This window comes from Myxine glutinosa, chromosome 6 (genome assembly GCF_964187855.1).
Source record: "Myxine glutinosa chromosome 6, kmMyxGlut1.1, whole genome shotgun sequence".
Taxonomy (NCBI): domain Eukaryota; kingdom Metazoa; phylum Chordata; class Myxini; order Myxiniformes; family Myxinidae; genus Myxine; species Myxine glutinosa.
Genome location: NC_136266.1, coordinates 63,450,249 through 63,464,492, shown reverse-complemented (window position 1 = coordinate 63,464,492; position 14,244 = coordinate 63,450,249). Strand labels below are relative to the sequence as shown.

Below are 14,244 nucleotides of genomic sequence, written 5' to 3'. Positions count from 1 at the left end.
AGGAGGCAAGCAACAGAGCACGTGAAAGTGGAGGTGGGGTGGGGAGGTCAAGGTTCAAATATCAGTGCACTGCAGCACTATTACACAATGACTGAGTGTAACAAGAGACAGAAATGCCTTAAAATGCACCGAGGTTGCACCATAGCTTATCACAGTGTCAATTACATGATAGGTCCATTTGTGTTAAATATGTAGGAAGCGCAATTTCATCACAACTGCAGGTTGAACATCACACCACTTCTCTAGACTAGAAAGGTAAAGTTCAGACATACACACCAAGGACTCGATTCAAAGGCTCTTTCACGTTGACATTGTGGAGCTGCGATGCCGATAGAGAACTGCTCATGGAGCGATCACCTGCCACAGACAAACGGGTTCGTATCAGTGCAATTACAGGGAGCTCGGGAGGCCAGGCCACAGTAGATCGATTCTTCCTCCAGCACCGCCAGCCGAGGCGGCCAGGCCGCTTGATTGGGGGCCAGAAAGCAAAGTGAAAGTTGAGTCACCAAAGTGTCTGGCACAGTTTCAGGAGAACCTTAAACGCTGAGCCAAAGAACAGGCCCCGCTAGGCACGTGTGAACTGTACTTCCATGAATTATTTATGAGCACACATCATCATGTATCTCAGGAACCCAGACCCATTGCATGACCCTGCCTCTGCTAGTGTGAGTAAACCTTATTTTTATAGTCTTTTCTCTTTTGGTTTAAAAACGCCCAGGCAGCATGCACGATTGGGAAAAATGTTTTTTGAATGCGCTGACATCAAAACATTTCCAGGTATCCCTGTAAAGGTGGGGCGCACACAAGCAAACCTGCTCTAAACAAAACAAACAGATAATAATAATAATAATAATAACAATAATAATAATAATAATAATAATAATAATAACAGGGCCGGCAGGATGGCCTTGAAGTACACACACTAAGCTGTCTAGCTTGGGTTTGAATCCCCACCCAGCTATAAACTGTCATCCTGGTGTTTCACAGGCAGGGTGATTAATCAGTGTATGCCGTCCCACGTTAAGCCGAAAGTCTCATCTGCGAGCATTCGTTGGTAAATATCCCACACTGTTCTTTGCAAAGAGTAGGTGAGCTGTCGCAGACACCTTGAGCAAATTACAAATTACTGCCCGAACCACTGCTGGGAAGTAAACCAACAACTGCTGGGAAGTAAACCAACAACTGCTGGGAAGAAGGTCTGATAGGCCAACTGCTGGAAAGCAAACCCACCCACAGTATAACCCTTGCTCAGGGAGCTGCTTCGATGGCACAGACACCCTGCAAAGAGTATGGTACACCAGACAAAGAGAGAGAGAATAATAAAAACAAACTCAATGTACAGCCGTGGCCAAAAATATTGGCACCCTTGTAGTATTTTCAAATAACTCGCAATTTTCTCGAAATATAAGTTGAAATTGACAAAAGTATTTGGTCTCCACAATTCTTTATTTCACCGTCAATATTGCAGAACCTTTGTTTTTGATTCAGAACTTAATATATCCTTTTAAATCAGAAAATAAAAATAAATGGCATTGACAAAATTATTGACACCCTTGACTTAATATTTGGTAGCACAGGCTTTGGACAAAGTAACTGCAGTCAAGCGCTTCCTATAGCCATGAATGAGCTTCCTACACCTATCTACAGGCAGTTTGGCCCACTCTTCTTGTGCAAACTGCTCCAGTTCACCCAGATTTGAAGGGTGCCTTCTCCAAAGTGCTGTTTTCAGATCTCCCCACAAATGTTCAATGGGATTTAGATCTGCACTCATTGCTGCCCACTTCAGAACAGTCTAGTGTTTTGTCTTGAACCATTCCTGGGAGCTTTTTGAAGTGTGTTTGGGGTCATTGTCCTGCCGCAAGACCCATGACCTTCGATGGAGACCCAGTTTTCTGACACTGGGCTGAACATTGCACTCCAAAATGCCTTGGTAATCTCCTGATTTCATCATGCCATGCACACATTCAGCCACACAGTGCCAGAGGCAGCACAGCAACCCCAAAACATCACTGAACCTTCTCCATGTTTAACTGCAGGGAAGGTGTTCTTTTCTTTGAAGGCTTCATTTTGTTTTCTGTAAACATAGAGATGATGTGCTTTACCAAAAAGCTCTAAGTTGGTCTCATCTGTCCACAGGACATTCTCCCAGAAGGATTTTGGCTTGTTCAGGTGTGTTTTGGAAAACTCCAGTCGGGCTTTCTTATGTCTCTCTCTCAGCAGTGGGGCCTCCTGGGTCTCCTACCATAGAACCCCCTTTCATAGAGTTGGCGACGGATGGTGCGAGTTGAAACTGTCAGACCTTGTGTCTGAAGGTCAGCTTGAATCTGTTTGGAAGTTGAATGAGGTGCTTTCCCCACCATTTGAACAATCCTTCGCTGCAATCTTCGATCAAGTTTTCTCTTGGGGCCAAGTCCAGGGAGGTTGGCTACAGTGCCATGGGCCTTAAACTTCCTGATAGCATTGCGTACGGTGGACACAGGAACATCAAGGTCTCTGGAGATGGATTTGTAGCCTTGAGATTGTCCATGCTTGGCTACAATCTTGTGTCTGACCTCCTCAGACAATTCTCTGGTTTTCCTTCTTTTCTCCATGCTCATTGCGGTACGCACAGCAACACAAATCAGCAGAATGACTCCTTTTTTCTATTTAAACTGGTTGAATGAGTGATTTTAATATTGCAGGCACCTGCAACTCACCACAGGTGAGTTCAATACCAAAGTAAAGGAGAATCACCTGCTTGAAATCAAATTAATTCCAACAAGTTCTGAAAGGTTCAAATAATATTGTTGGGCCATTTTAGGATTTCTTTGTGGAATCAGCTAAGATTTAGTAATTTTTTCAGATTTTTTTGTTTTGTTCCACTGAAAACCAAAGAAATACATATGTGGATACTAAAAAGATTTTTTTATTTCAACAATTTTCTGGAAGAAATGGTGAGTTATTTGAAAAAAGTGCAAGGGTGCCAATATATTTGGCCACGACTGTATGTGACCATACACAATTGAGTTGCTTAAACACAAACCAAACATCACACGTAGTGAGGAATGTGCACAGCCCAGTGCCAATTAAACAAGATGGTATTCATAGAATATTTACCCTGCGCAGTCAACCTGTTGCGAGCCAACTCTTGTTTTTGAACATTTTTTTTTTGATCCAATATGGCTGCCAGACCAGTGAGCGATGACATCATAAATTTATATTCTCTAATAGAATTGTTGCATAGATCACGCTCAATACATTTCAAACTGATCAGACTAAGCGTTGGCCCTGTCGAATTATGATGTCATAATTATGGCACCAATGACGTCATGGTTAACAGCACCTATTCCCCATATGGAGTTCTTTACAATGAGCCAAGTTTCAATTTTTTCCATGCAACGGTTTTGGAGATATAGAGGTGCAACATTTTTTGGTTTTTCCAAGATGGCGCCTGTACCACATGACCTACAGTAACGTGAAAAAGTAAGTACACCCCATGTAAAGTTTTGACTTTTTAAACATATTTCAACATACAGCTATTTGATCTTCATTTCAACAATATTGATAGATAAAGGTGATATAATATAACAAATATCATGAAACATTATCATTTTATAGTCCATTGTATAATTTAAATAAACATAAATGCAAATTTTGCATGTGGAAAAAGTAAGTACACCCCTACATTTATCACTACTTCAAATACCTAAAATTAGAATCAGGTGCACCAGCTCAGGTGCAAATGATTAGAACATCGTTAGAGAGGATCTTGGAGGAACCTGTCGAATTTAAACCTCAGACATTTAGTTTGGTTTGCTCTTTGTTAGTAAAGTGTGCGGCGTCACCATGCCTAGATCAAAAGAGCTCTCTGAGGCCTTCATAAAGAAGGTTATAGATGCCTACGAGTCTGGGAAGGGATTTAAAAAGATATCCAAACAATTTGAAATCAATCATTCGACTGTCCGGAAGATCATCTACAAGTGGAGAAGATTCCAAACAACTGCCAACTTGTTCAGGCCAGGCCGCCCCAGCAAGTTCTGCCCAAGAGCAGAGCGCAAGATGCTGAAAGAAGTCTCTAAGAACCCCAGAATGTCATCACGGGACCTACAGGTAGCTCTTACCACTGTTGATGTCAAAGTGCACGAGTCTACCATTAGAAAGAGGCTGCACAAATTTGATCTACATGGGAGGTGTGCCAGGAGGAAACCTTTGCTGTCCAGAAAGAACATCAGGGCAAGACTAAAGTTTGCCAATGAACACCTAGGCAAAAACCAGCACTTCTGGAACAATGTGCTCTGGACAGATGAGTCAAAGGAAGAGCTATTTGGCCACAGCACCAGAAGACATGTTTGGTGAAAACCAAAGACAGCATTTGACCACAAGAACCTGATACCAACTGTAAAGCATGGTGGTGGAAATATTATGGTTTGGGGCAGCTTTGCTGCATCAGGGCCTGGGCAGCTCACCATCATGGAATCCACTATGAATTCTTCATTGTACCAGAGGGTGCTTGAGGATAATGTGAGGCCATCTGTCAGAGAAGTTGAAGCTCAACCGAAGGTGGACCTTGCAACATGACAATGACCCTAAACATACCAGTATATCCACCAAGGAATGGCTGAAAAGAAAGAAATGGAGGGTTCTGGAATGGCCAAGTCAAAGCCCGGATCTAAATCCCATCGAGATGTTGTGGGGGGATTTGAAACGAGCTGTGCATGCAAGAAACCCCTCAAACATCGCACAGCTGAAAGAATTCTGCATGGAGGAGTGGGCAAAAAATTCTCCCAGACGATGTCAGAGACTGGTAGACAGTTATAAGAAATGCCTACTTGAGGTTGTTTCTGCCAAAGTGAGCAATACCACCTATTGGAGCAAACGTACTTACAAACGTACTTACTTTTTCCACATGCGCAATTTGCATTTGTTTATTTAAATTATACAATGGACTACAAAATGTAAATGTTTCATGATATTTGTTGTATTATATCACCTTTGTCTATCAATATTGTAGAAATGAAGATCAAATAGCTGTATGTTGAAATATGTTGAAAAAGTCAAAACTTTACATGGGGTGTACTTAATTTTTCACGTGACTGCATGACGTCATGATTATCATTAAAATATTCTAAAGGAGGAGGTGCTCCTTTGGTGAAAATTTTGTGTCCATCAGACCAACAGTTGCTGTAAAAAATGAATTATGATCGGATGGATAAGTGTTGTACTTGTCGATGATGACGTCATAACAAAGGTACTGATGACATCATCATTAACATGTCTTATTCCCCATGGGGAGTAGTTGACAAGGAGCCAGGTCTCAATTTTCAGAGATAGAGGTGTGAAGTTTTTCCAAGATGGCGCCTGTACCACGTGACCTATGACGTCATAATAATCATTAAAATATTCTACAGGAGAAGGCGCTCCAATGGTGAAAATTTCATGTCAATCGGACCAATCGTTGCCCAGAAAAATAATTTTTGAAATGCACACGGCACATGGCACACGGCACACGGCACACGTACACAGCACACGTACGCAGTTAATGCTTAACCCCGCTTCTTGCTTCACGAGTGCAGGGTAACAATCACCACAAAAGGCAATGGCAGGATGGATCAGCGGGCAGCACGCTCGCCTTTGAGACCCATCCTGAGTCCCAGCCTGACTATAAACCATCACGTGGGGGCTTCAGGGAGGACGCCATCCTTCAGAAGCACTGGTAAGATAGGCGTCCCACCCGCTAGCATTCACCGGTGGACAATAAACATCCCAAGGTACATTTCAAAAAGACTCGGCCTTTGTGTACCGTTACCCTTAACAAATTCTAGATTCCTGCCCTGACTGCTGCTGGGACGAGCAATGCCAAATTAACCAGTGTTCTCATTCCAGTGATGCTTTGGGGGAAATCATGGCTGTGAACGTTACATAACGGTAGATAAGAAGGAAAATGGGCGAGTGGGCCAATCTGCGTGAAAGACAAATCCTGTTATGAAACGTTCCCCGCCCCCTCACCCCCCCCCCCCCCCCCCCCCCCCAGTTTGAGCGTCAAAGACTGTGTGAAGTGACTGCAATACATGTATCATGTGCAGCTATAGCGAACGCAAATGGTTCTCGGCAAGACCGATGCCTAAAACTGTAAAAACCACGTGTTGTGTGCTTATGTCATCAGACCTGGGTTGGAGAGAGCGTTGTTATCCTCCTCATTGGAACTGAGCAGCCGAAGCAACTTGGAAGGCTGAGTGTCATCGAGGGGGAAGAGGCTTATGTAATCCTTGGCCAGACACACACAAATGGTTGTCAGAGATAGTGGTAAGTGTTCCTTACTCCTACAAAATCGAAGCATCACATTGATCTACCTGCTGCTAGTAAGGGGCCATCTGTATATTTTGGAGGCAATTAGGGTGCAATATTTACCCCCCCCCCCCCCATCTCCCTTCCCCAGCACTCTTTTACTTGACACGCCTCGGTCTGGCCATACCCCAGGCTGATGCCTGGCCCATCCCTATCTCCTTGAGATAGGCTAGGTGGCCAGGCCACTTGAACAGGTGTGCTCTTGCAACACTCGAGTTTCGCATAGCGAAAACTCCAGTTGAACACAAAGGCTGTATCACGATTTGGAGAGCATTTCCAGTCGTTTGCACAAATATCGCCAAAATGACTCGGTCATTCAGAAAATGCGGACCTTTCTCGTGCCCATATTATTTCAGCAATATTCATTTGCGACACTACAGCTCAAGTCTCTCGATGAGACTACTGTATCTGTATGCACGCATGCTCCAAACGGCCCATCTCATGATGCCTGTGGGGCTCCTATTCTCAGCCATGTTAATACCATGACATGGCTGAGAGGGAGGACAGGAGAAGCAGGGTACACTTACCTCGACATCCTCGCGTGGCCGTTTCCTATACTTGGCCGATATTTGGCTCCTGCTATGAGTCGAGTAGGATGTGATGGCGCACCATACAGCGAGCCTAGAAGAGGAAAACACTGTCAATAAAATAGGAACCATTAAATTCAACCAACTAGCACTTCAAGGGGAAGAACCCGAAGATTAAACAAACGTTTATTTGATGCCACGAATGAAGCTCCATTACACCGAGGATTGTTACGCAGCTTCAAAGGTGGAAATGTATTTTAAAGACGTGACCCATGTGCCAGTATCAGTGCGATAAAACGATAATGTGGATCGTTTGTTGGCATGTGCCAGATGCAACCATGCCATTTGAAGCAATTTGATTGATGTGTGTGTGCAGAGAGCTACGCTTGGGAGCCACCTGGCCAGGGCCCTGCCCGGAGGAGCGGCGAGACAGTGCCATTTGGCTGGCGTAGTTAAGAGAGGAGGGAGAACGTGACCCAACAGAGACAACGTCAGCTGATGCAGATCCAGGGAGAAGACCCCATAGAGGAGTTCCACAGCACGGTCCGCACAGTCTTTGCGGGTCTCTTTCAGAAGCTCCTAAAGGGATGACAATTCGGTGCGCAAACCAAAAGGTCATGATTAGCAGAACCGGTTGAACAGTAATGGATTATTTGAAATGAGAAAATGTTCCTTCATGCAGAGTATTTAGGTAACAAAAGGGAATCACATGCCTAATGGAGGTTTTAGTATCTAAGAAAAGTAAACCAAGCATGTATGGCAATCCCAACAGAGCACGTGCCTCATGATGTTGGGATCATGGGTTGAAATCACAAACTTCCAATAATATGAGCTAATCATCAAACATTACCTTGATAAGGTTGTCGGTGAACCAATGTGTGCCACCGGTATGCATAACGGCCTCGAGGGTGAGAAGCGCACGCGTGTCCAGCAGTCCACGTGACATCGCAGAGGCAAATGCCGACTGCAGCAGCTCGCGTATAGGATGGGTTCCAGGCAACAGGTCTCGGCAATGGGAACCATCAGAAGATGAGTTTCCCTGGAACTTTATGCTGGTACCAGTTTGCTGCAACACCTCGGTGCACATGCGTTCAATGATGGAGCTCATAATCGCCACCCTGTCACAGGAGAATCAGTTTGCTTAACACAGAGATTCCTTTGAATTCCTCATGTGCCGTGGAAACCTGTACCACAGGCCTGTGCCTCTTCCCTACCATGCACGTGCCCCAACCCCACGGCACATGCCCCTCATGCATCGTCTGACCCCCTATCCGCCTGGCAGTGCATTCATGGTTAGAGAGCACACCGTTTCAATATCAAAGTGTTCCTTTAGACTCTGCATACTGGAAACTCACCGCTCTGAGTAGAACTGCATCGTGGGTTCCCCAGGGACTGGAGTAACAAGGAGCTGGATGAGCTGCAGAGGTTTCTCCCTCTCTTCGAGTCCCAGCACACGAATGTGACTCACTAGCCATGCGACAGCGCACACAGCGAGGCTGCAGAGCTTTCCCTTGAGGTTGTCCGTTATTTTCTGTGCCCACACAGAAAACTGCATCCATCAATCTCAGTTCCAACAAGACAGAGTATTTAATGCAGAGCCTTGTCAGGATATACCGATTGCAGTTGCTTCAAGTGGATTAAAGTTGCCTTGCTCTGAACTGCCCTATCCTACCTCTACCCTCCTCAATCCACCCCAGGTCGCACAGGTTCCTTGAGAAAACATCGTCTGCTCGCCCTCCATGAGTCCACACTGGTTACCCAACTGTATTAAGTCATCCCCTCATTCTCCCAATGCACCATATAAAACACGTCAGTTTGTGTGTTTGCACAGATGTCTGTCCCCCTTCATAAGGGTAGGTTTTAAAGGCCAATCTTTTAACATGAATGTGTGTTCACTACAATCTATTTTGAGGATAAAACAAACTCGAAAAACATTTTCCATAAAAGAGTAATTATATCTCTTCTATTGGAAATGTAGACGGTGGCTTACAAACCTAGCCTGAAGGGCAGTGTACAGAAGCTTTTTTAAAAATAACAATAAATACAAGGCTCAGAGGTGAAATCCACTGCACATGATGTACAACATGCACACAGAGTAAAACTAGTGTTCATTTACGTCTGTACGATGCCTAATAAATAGAGATACAAGAACACCTGAAACTAGGCCGAGGCTTCAGACTTTGGCATGCTCAAGAGGGTGCACCGTCAAATAAACAGTTCCAACCCGTAATTTTTGACAGTTTTTTTTTACTAGTTGTGAAATAATCTGTATCCATTGTCTCGTCCACCTCACTTCAGTCTTCCAAATGTGCTGCCTATCACGACCGCACGGGCTCACCCATGAGTCTCCACGATCTCTTCTACACTTTCTCAATCCTATTCTGTTCCGCTCCAGGCCATTGCTACTCGTTTTTGGGTTATTCATTTGCGAAGACCACCCTCCCCACCCCAAATTCCTTTCGTACTTTGTGAACCTGCTGACCTTTGTCGTTTAACTCCTACATGAGATTCACACTTTATTTCCACCGCTGTACGGAACATCCAGGGAGTTTATTTCCAATCCATTGTGAAAAATCCCCATGCTTAGTTTTTTTAACGTTTTCAAAACCATTGCAATTCCTGATGTACTGAAAGCTTCAGAATTTCTGCTCGATCATAAACAATTAGACAATCCATGGAACACCTTACCCCACGAAGTCTTGAGAAAAAGGACATGGGACGGATTTTTCAACTCTTGCTTTGCGTTTCCAAGTACGATCGATATTAGCATTGTTCGTGAACTTTGAGTAACAGGCCCAATGACAACCAAACAAAGCCGATGGGTCAAACGGAACAGCCCAGAGCTGAACCGTCTGACAACTCAGTCCTCAGTATGTGGGAAATTGATTGGTTGAGACCGGTAAGTGCTAAACTGAAAGATTTTGTCAAAGTACAACTAAACCGAAGGTTTTTGGAAATGCAAACAAGGCAATTTTGTGTTCTATGATGTTCAAGTACATAATTCAATTGGAATAGGATAAAAGTTTAAAAGGCTGTAGAAAAAACAACAGTCAATTGGAAGTTTATCACCATTGGTACACCATCTTTTACACCACCTTATTTAACAAATTAAATTAGTTCCTCATGCCCATTGCTTGCGTCCTTCATGATGTCCCTAAAAACAGTAAGCATCCTGTTTGGAATCATTTTCAATTTTGTTTGGAATCATTTTCTATTTTGTTTGAATGCAAGGCTATAACTAGAATGGCACTGGGTAGAGCTTTGTCAATTCGTCCTTGTCACACTCCCAACCAGTCCACCAAGTTTCATCCGAATCCGTCCAGAACTTTTTGAGATATTGTGCTATATATAGTTTTTGGCCCCATCTCTGAATGGTGAAGAATCGCTTTAAATATTCTGGTATCCAGATCTGGATCCAGATCTTCATCAAAATCTAATCATTTCGTCCTTGTCACATACCCAACCTCCCCACCAAATTTTGTCCGAATCTGGACACAACGTTTTGAGATAACTTGTTCACAGACAAACAAACAGACAACCAAACAGACAAAAGGCGTCAGGCAGTAGCCTGACAGGTTTGACAAAAATTGAGAGAACATTGACCTTTGACCTATGTCGTCAAAAAACCTTGACAGCCTCACTTTTGTCCTTAAGAACCCTATGGAAAAGTTTGACGAACCCCACAAAATGGAAAATCGAAACAGGAAACATAGTGTTTTTAGGAATGTCATAAAGGACACAAACAACAGGCACGAAGAAGTAATTTAATGTTTTAAATAAGGTGGTGTAAAAGACACTGCATCAACTGCGGTAATCTTCGAAATATTTTTTCTTCAGGCTTTAATTTTTTTTTTTTTTTTTCAATGGAATTATATACTTGAACACTGGAAAACACAAATCACCTTTTGTCGCTTTTAAAACCCTTCCATTTAACAGTATTTGGACAAAATATTACACCATTTTACATTATCACGACCAATCAAATTTGCTGCACTCAAATCCCGCCCACGTCCTGTTTCACAAGGCTGCGCAGCATCTTGATTGATCGTGAACATATGTGTTCTATGAACTCTCGAGTTAAACTTGTACAAAGAGCAACATGTGGGTTATACAACACATGACATGGCACAACACAACACATGAGCAACAACCAATAGAAAATAAATACACAAAACAACTTTAGTTTAATCACAGCTGTATGCACCGCATATACTTCCATTCCGCAAACAGCAGAACACCACTGAAGTTGATTAAAAAGCAACCAGATGGTTCAAAGTAGACAAGTAAACAGACACAGAGTTCAAGGAAATGAAGAATTTTGGCAGCCAAAAGATAAGCAAGCATTTAATTATCCCTTTTTGAACTTCAAGTTTAAAGATTTTAATTTAGAATTAAAAAATAGGTTTATAATAGTCAATGGTTTGAAAGATCATTCTGATGACGACAACAAACTGTTCAATGACCTTTGTAAAGCAACACATACAAAATGCCATCAGATAAAATTTGCTTGATCTCAACCTTATTAATCAGTAGTGCAATGAAGTGCCAATTAAACACAATTGTGAGAGTTCAAAGTGGATTCTAAACAGGAAACAAAGCAGCGCAGGTAAATGGTTACCTGAACAGCTTCCATATTGAGCAAGCCTAGTTCCCAGGCATTTAGCACTTCTGACATGATACCAGGCAAGCTGGCGCAAACCTCGTGCCACTTCACCTGTCTGCATTTATGCAAAAGAGAGGAAGTGGGAGGGGAGGAAAAACAAATAGAGTTCGGAGTTAGAGTGGGTACAAGATCAATCAGAGGAAGAGTGAACATACATCACCATCCTACTCCTTATTGAATATAAATTTGAAAAAGGATAATTTAAGAGTGGAAGATTAACTCAATAATTGTGCTCCCCATTCAGCTGTTCAGTGATGGGTTCAATTACTGAAAGGATCAGGCCCAACTAAAATTGCTGTCCTCATGCACTGCTGCCAGGAGGCGCTATACTACAGAGCATCATGTCCTTCTCGGACCCAAAGGCTGCATTTGTTGTGGATGTTAAATACCGCGTGGTAGTCCGACAGGATAGTGTAGAGGTAGCACACTTATCTTTGAGCTGTGTAGTTGAGGTTTCATTCTCGAACAGATTATACAGTCAGATACGTGCTTTGCAGGCCAGGTGTTGCATCAGTGGGTGTGCCTTCCCTCAGAAGAAAGATAAACTGAGTGACCTGTCTGCTAGAATTAGTTGGACGTTAAAAGATTGCACAGGGTCTTTTGATTAAGAATAGCTGACTTGTCACCCACATCCCAAACAAATTACAAATTCTAACTTTAACCTACAGTGGATAGTGCATCAGCAGCAAGGATGCATTCCCAGCATTGAGGCAAATCAGCAGCCATATGGTGCATACAAAGTACCGTAATGTATGAATCTGCAGGTATCTGCCATGAACAGCAAGCCATTGTGTGCTAGTGCCTTATGCAAATTTCCATCTACAGATTATTTATAATTATATCGCTGTACGGCCTGCTGAAGGTGGGAGTGCTGGGATGTAAATATTGCACAGGTTAGTTGTAAAAGAATGGGGGTTCTGCACACTAAAATTTAACATTGAAGTCAATGGAGAAAATTAAGGTTAATTATTGAATCACTGGATTTTCAATTAGATTTTATCCTCCAATTCATTCCCATACTCGAGATTTCAAGATGTTCAACAAACATTCGCTGACGCTCATTCTCACTCGCGTCGTTCGTTCGCTGTTAGTCGGCGCATTCAAGACACCCCATTCTCCTACTACTTGTGGTGGAAGGGGAATTTGGGAGGGGAAGGAGAGGGAGAAATGGGGGCAGGGGGAATTGGGGAGGGGGACTGCATTTGATTCTACTCACTAAGTGGACCAATGAATATTTGTTTATGTTTTATTTTAGTGAAAAATTGAATTTTCTTATAACATTCATCACCATCAAGTATATGTATATTAACAAACAATATGTTGGAACTTGGTTCTTGGTACAAGTATCTTTGTTGAGCAGAGATGAAATGATAGACCTCTCTCAATGTCCTTGTTTGAGCACCTCCTGAGCCACATATCATTTTAAGATTGTAGTAAATGATTTTCCCATTGATTTCTTGGCAACCATCAAAATTTTATGTCCATTCAAGGATGTTGACTCCTCTGGGAGGAGCCTCTAACTTATTTGTGCTTAAATGTATTTGCTTATTTGTTTTATTTACTTTTCTTTTGGTTATTTCTTCAAAAAGACTTTTTTGATATTTTTGCACATTAATTATGTTTTCCATTTAAATACCAAGGCTGCGTTTTTCTCCACTCTTTGGTTTGGTGATTGCTTGGTTCTATCATTTATATATCAGTAAAAAAAAGGCGGCAGTAGCCCTTTAAACCAATTAATCTTTAAACTTTCCAATAACCTTTTTATTCTTTGGAGAAAACAACTTGTTGTTTTGGTTATAATTGCTATTAACATCATGAGACATATCCTTATAAATATCTTGCGTATTGATTTTCAAAATAAAACTGTCTATCCATATAAAGTAAATTAATATCATCCACATATTTCCTCTTTAAGTTGTTGTAGTAGTAATCATACATTAATAATTTTGACATGTCAAGAATTGTTGTTCCTATATAAATAGGCTTATCCATTTCAATACTCTCTTTAATCATGTGAATAGCACAAGCGTTCTCTGAAAACACCTCTACCCTTTGAAAACTGGGTCTATTAATCAATTTAGATGCTTGTTTCCAAGATGTAGCAAGTCTTATATTTTGTCTGTTCCTAACATTTTCCATTATCTTTCCAAACACAGCATTGTTCATCAATTTATAAAAGTCCTCAAAATCTGTCTTTGCCTCTGTTCTTCTCTTGGTATTAAAGTCAATATATGTTTTCAACCATTGACTTCGTTTAAACATTAAAACTCCATGAATCTTCTTTACTCTCAAACCAGCAGCCAAATATTGTCTCAAATTCCTTTGATGTAGAACATAATTTTCTTTATCATATAATGTAGTAAGTAGTTTCTCTGTCGGCTTTCCTTTAGTAGAAAATGATTGTTGATAATCACCAAACCATTCCTCCTTTGGTTTCATCTTATCAGGGGCATATGGCAAGTCTTTATGTTTGTTATGTAGTTCTTCCGGATATTTTAAATCAACCTCAAAATAATATCCTACCTGTGATTTATCCAATTCACTTTGACTTGATATAACAATATCTTGTAGAACCTTTTCATAATTATTTTCTTTTACCCATTTAGGTTTTCCATAAGGTAAAGCCTGAGACATAGCCCATCCATACAAATCGTTAGCATCATAATACATCAGGTAAGAACTATCTTTTGTTGCATCATAACCAGGAAGATATTTGTTGTTTGCTTTAGC

The 14,244-nt window shown here is 41.9% G+C and overlaps 1 protein-coding gene across 1 annotated transcript in view; it reads right to left on the bottom strand.

The window, feature by feature from the left end:
• MED24 (mediator complex subunit 24) overlaps nt 1–14,244 on the bottom strand; it is a 97,702-nt gene that overhangs the window by 2,069 nt on the left and 81,389 nt on the right. The window contains exons 18-24 of the mRNA XM_068120173.2: nt 11,470–11,569; nt 8,207–8,382; nt 7,702–7,969; nt 7,249–7,430; nt 6,852–6,945; nt 6,145–6,244; nt 277–357 (exon numbers count right to left, since the gene is read on the bottom strand). Of these exons, the coding sequence (XP_067976274.1) occupies nt 277–357; nt 6,145–6,244; nt 6,852–6,945; nt 7,249–7,430; nt 7,702–7,969; nt 8,207–8,382; nt 11,470–11,569 (1,001 nt within the window). The remainder of the gene's footprint in view (nt 1–276; nt 358–6,144; nt 6,245–6,851; nt 6,946–7,248; nt 7,431–7,701; nt 7,970–8,206; nt 8,383–11,469; nt 11,570–14,244) is intronic.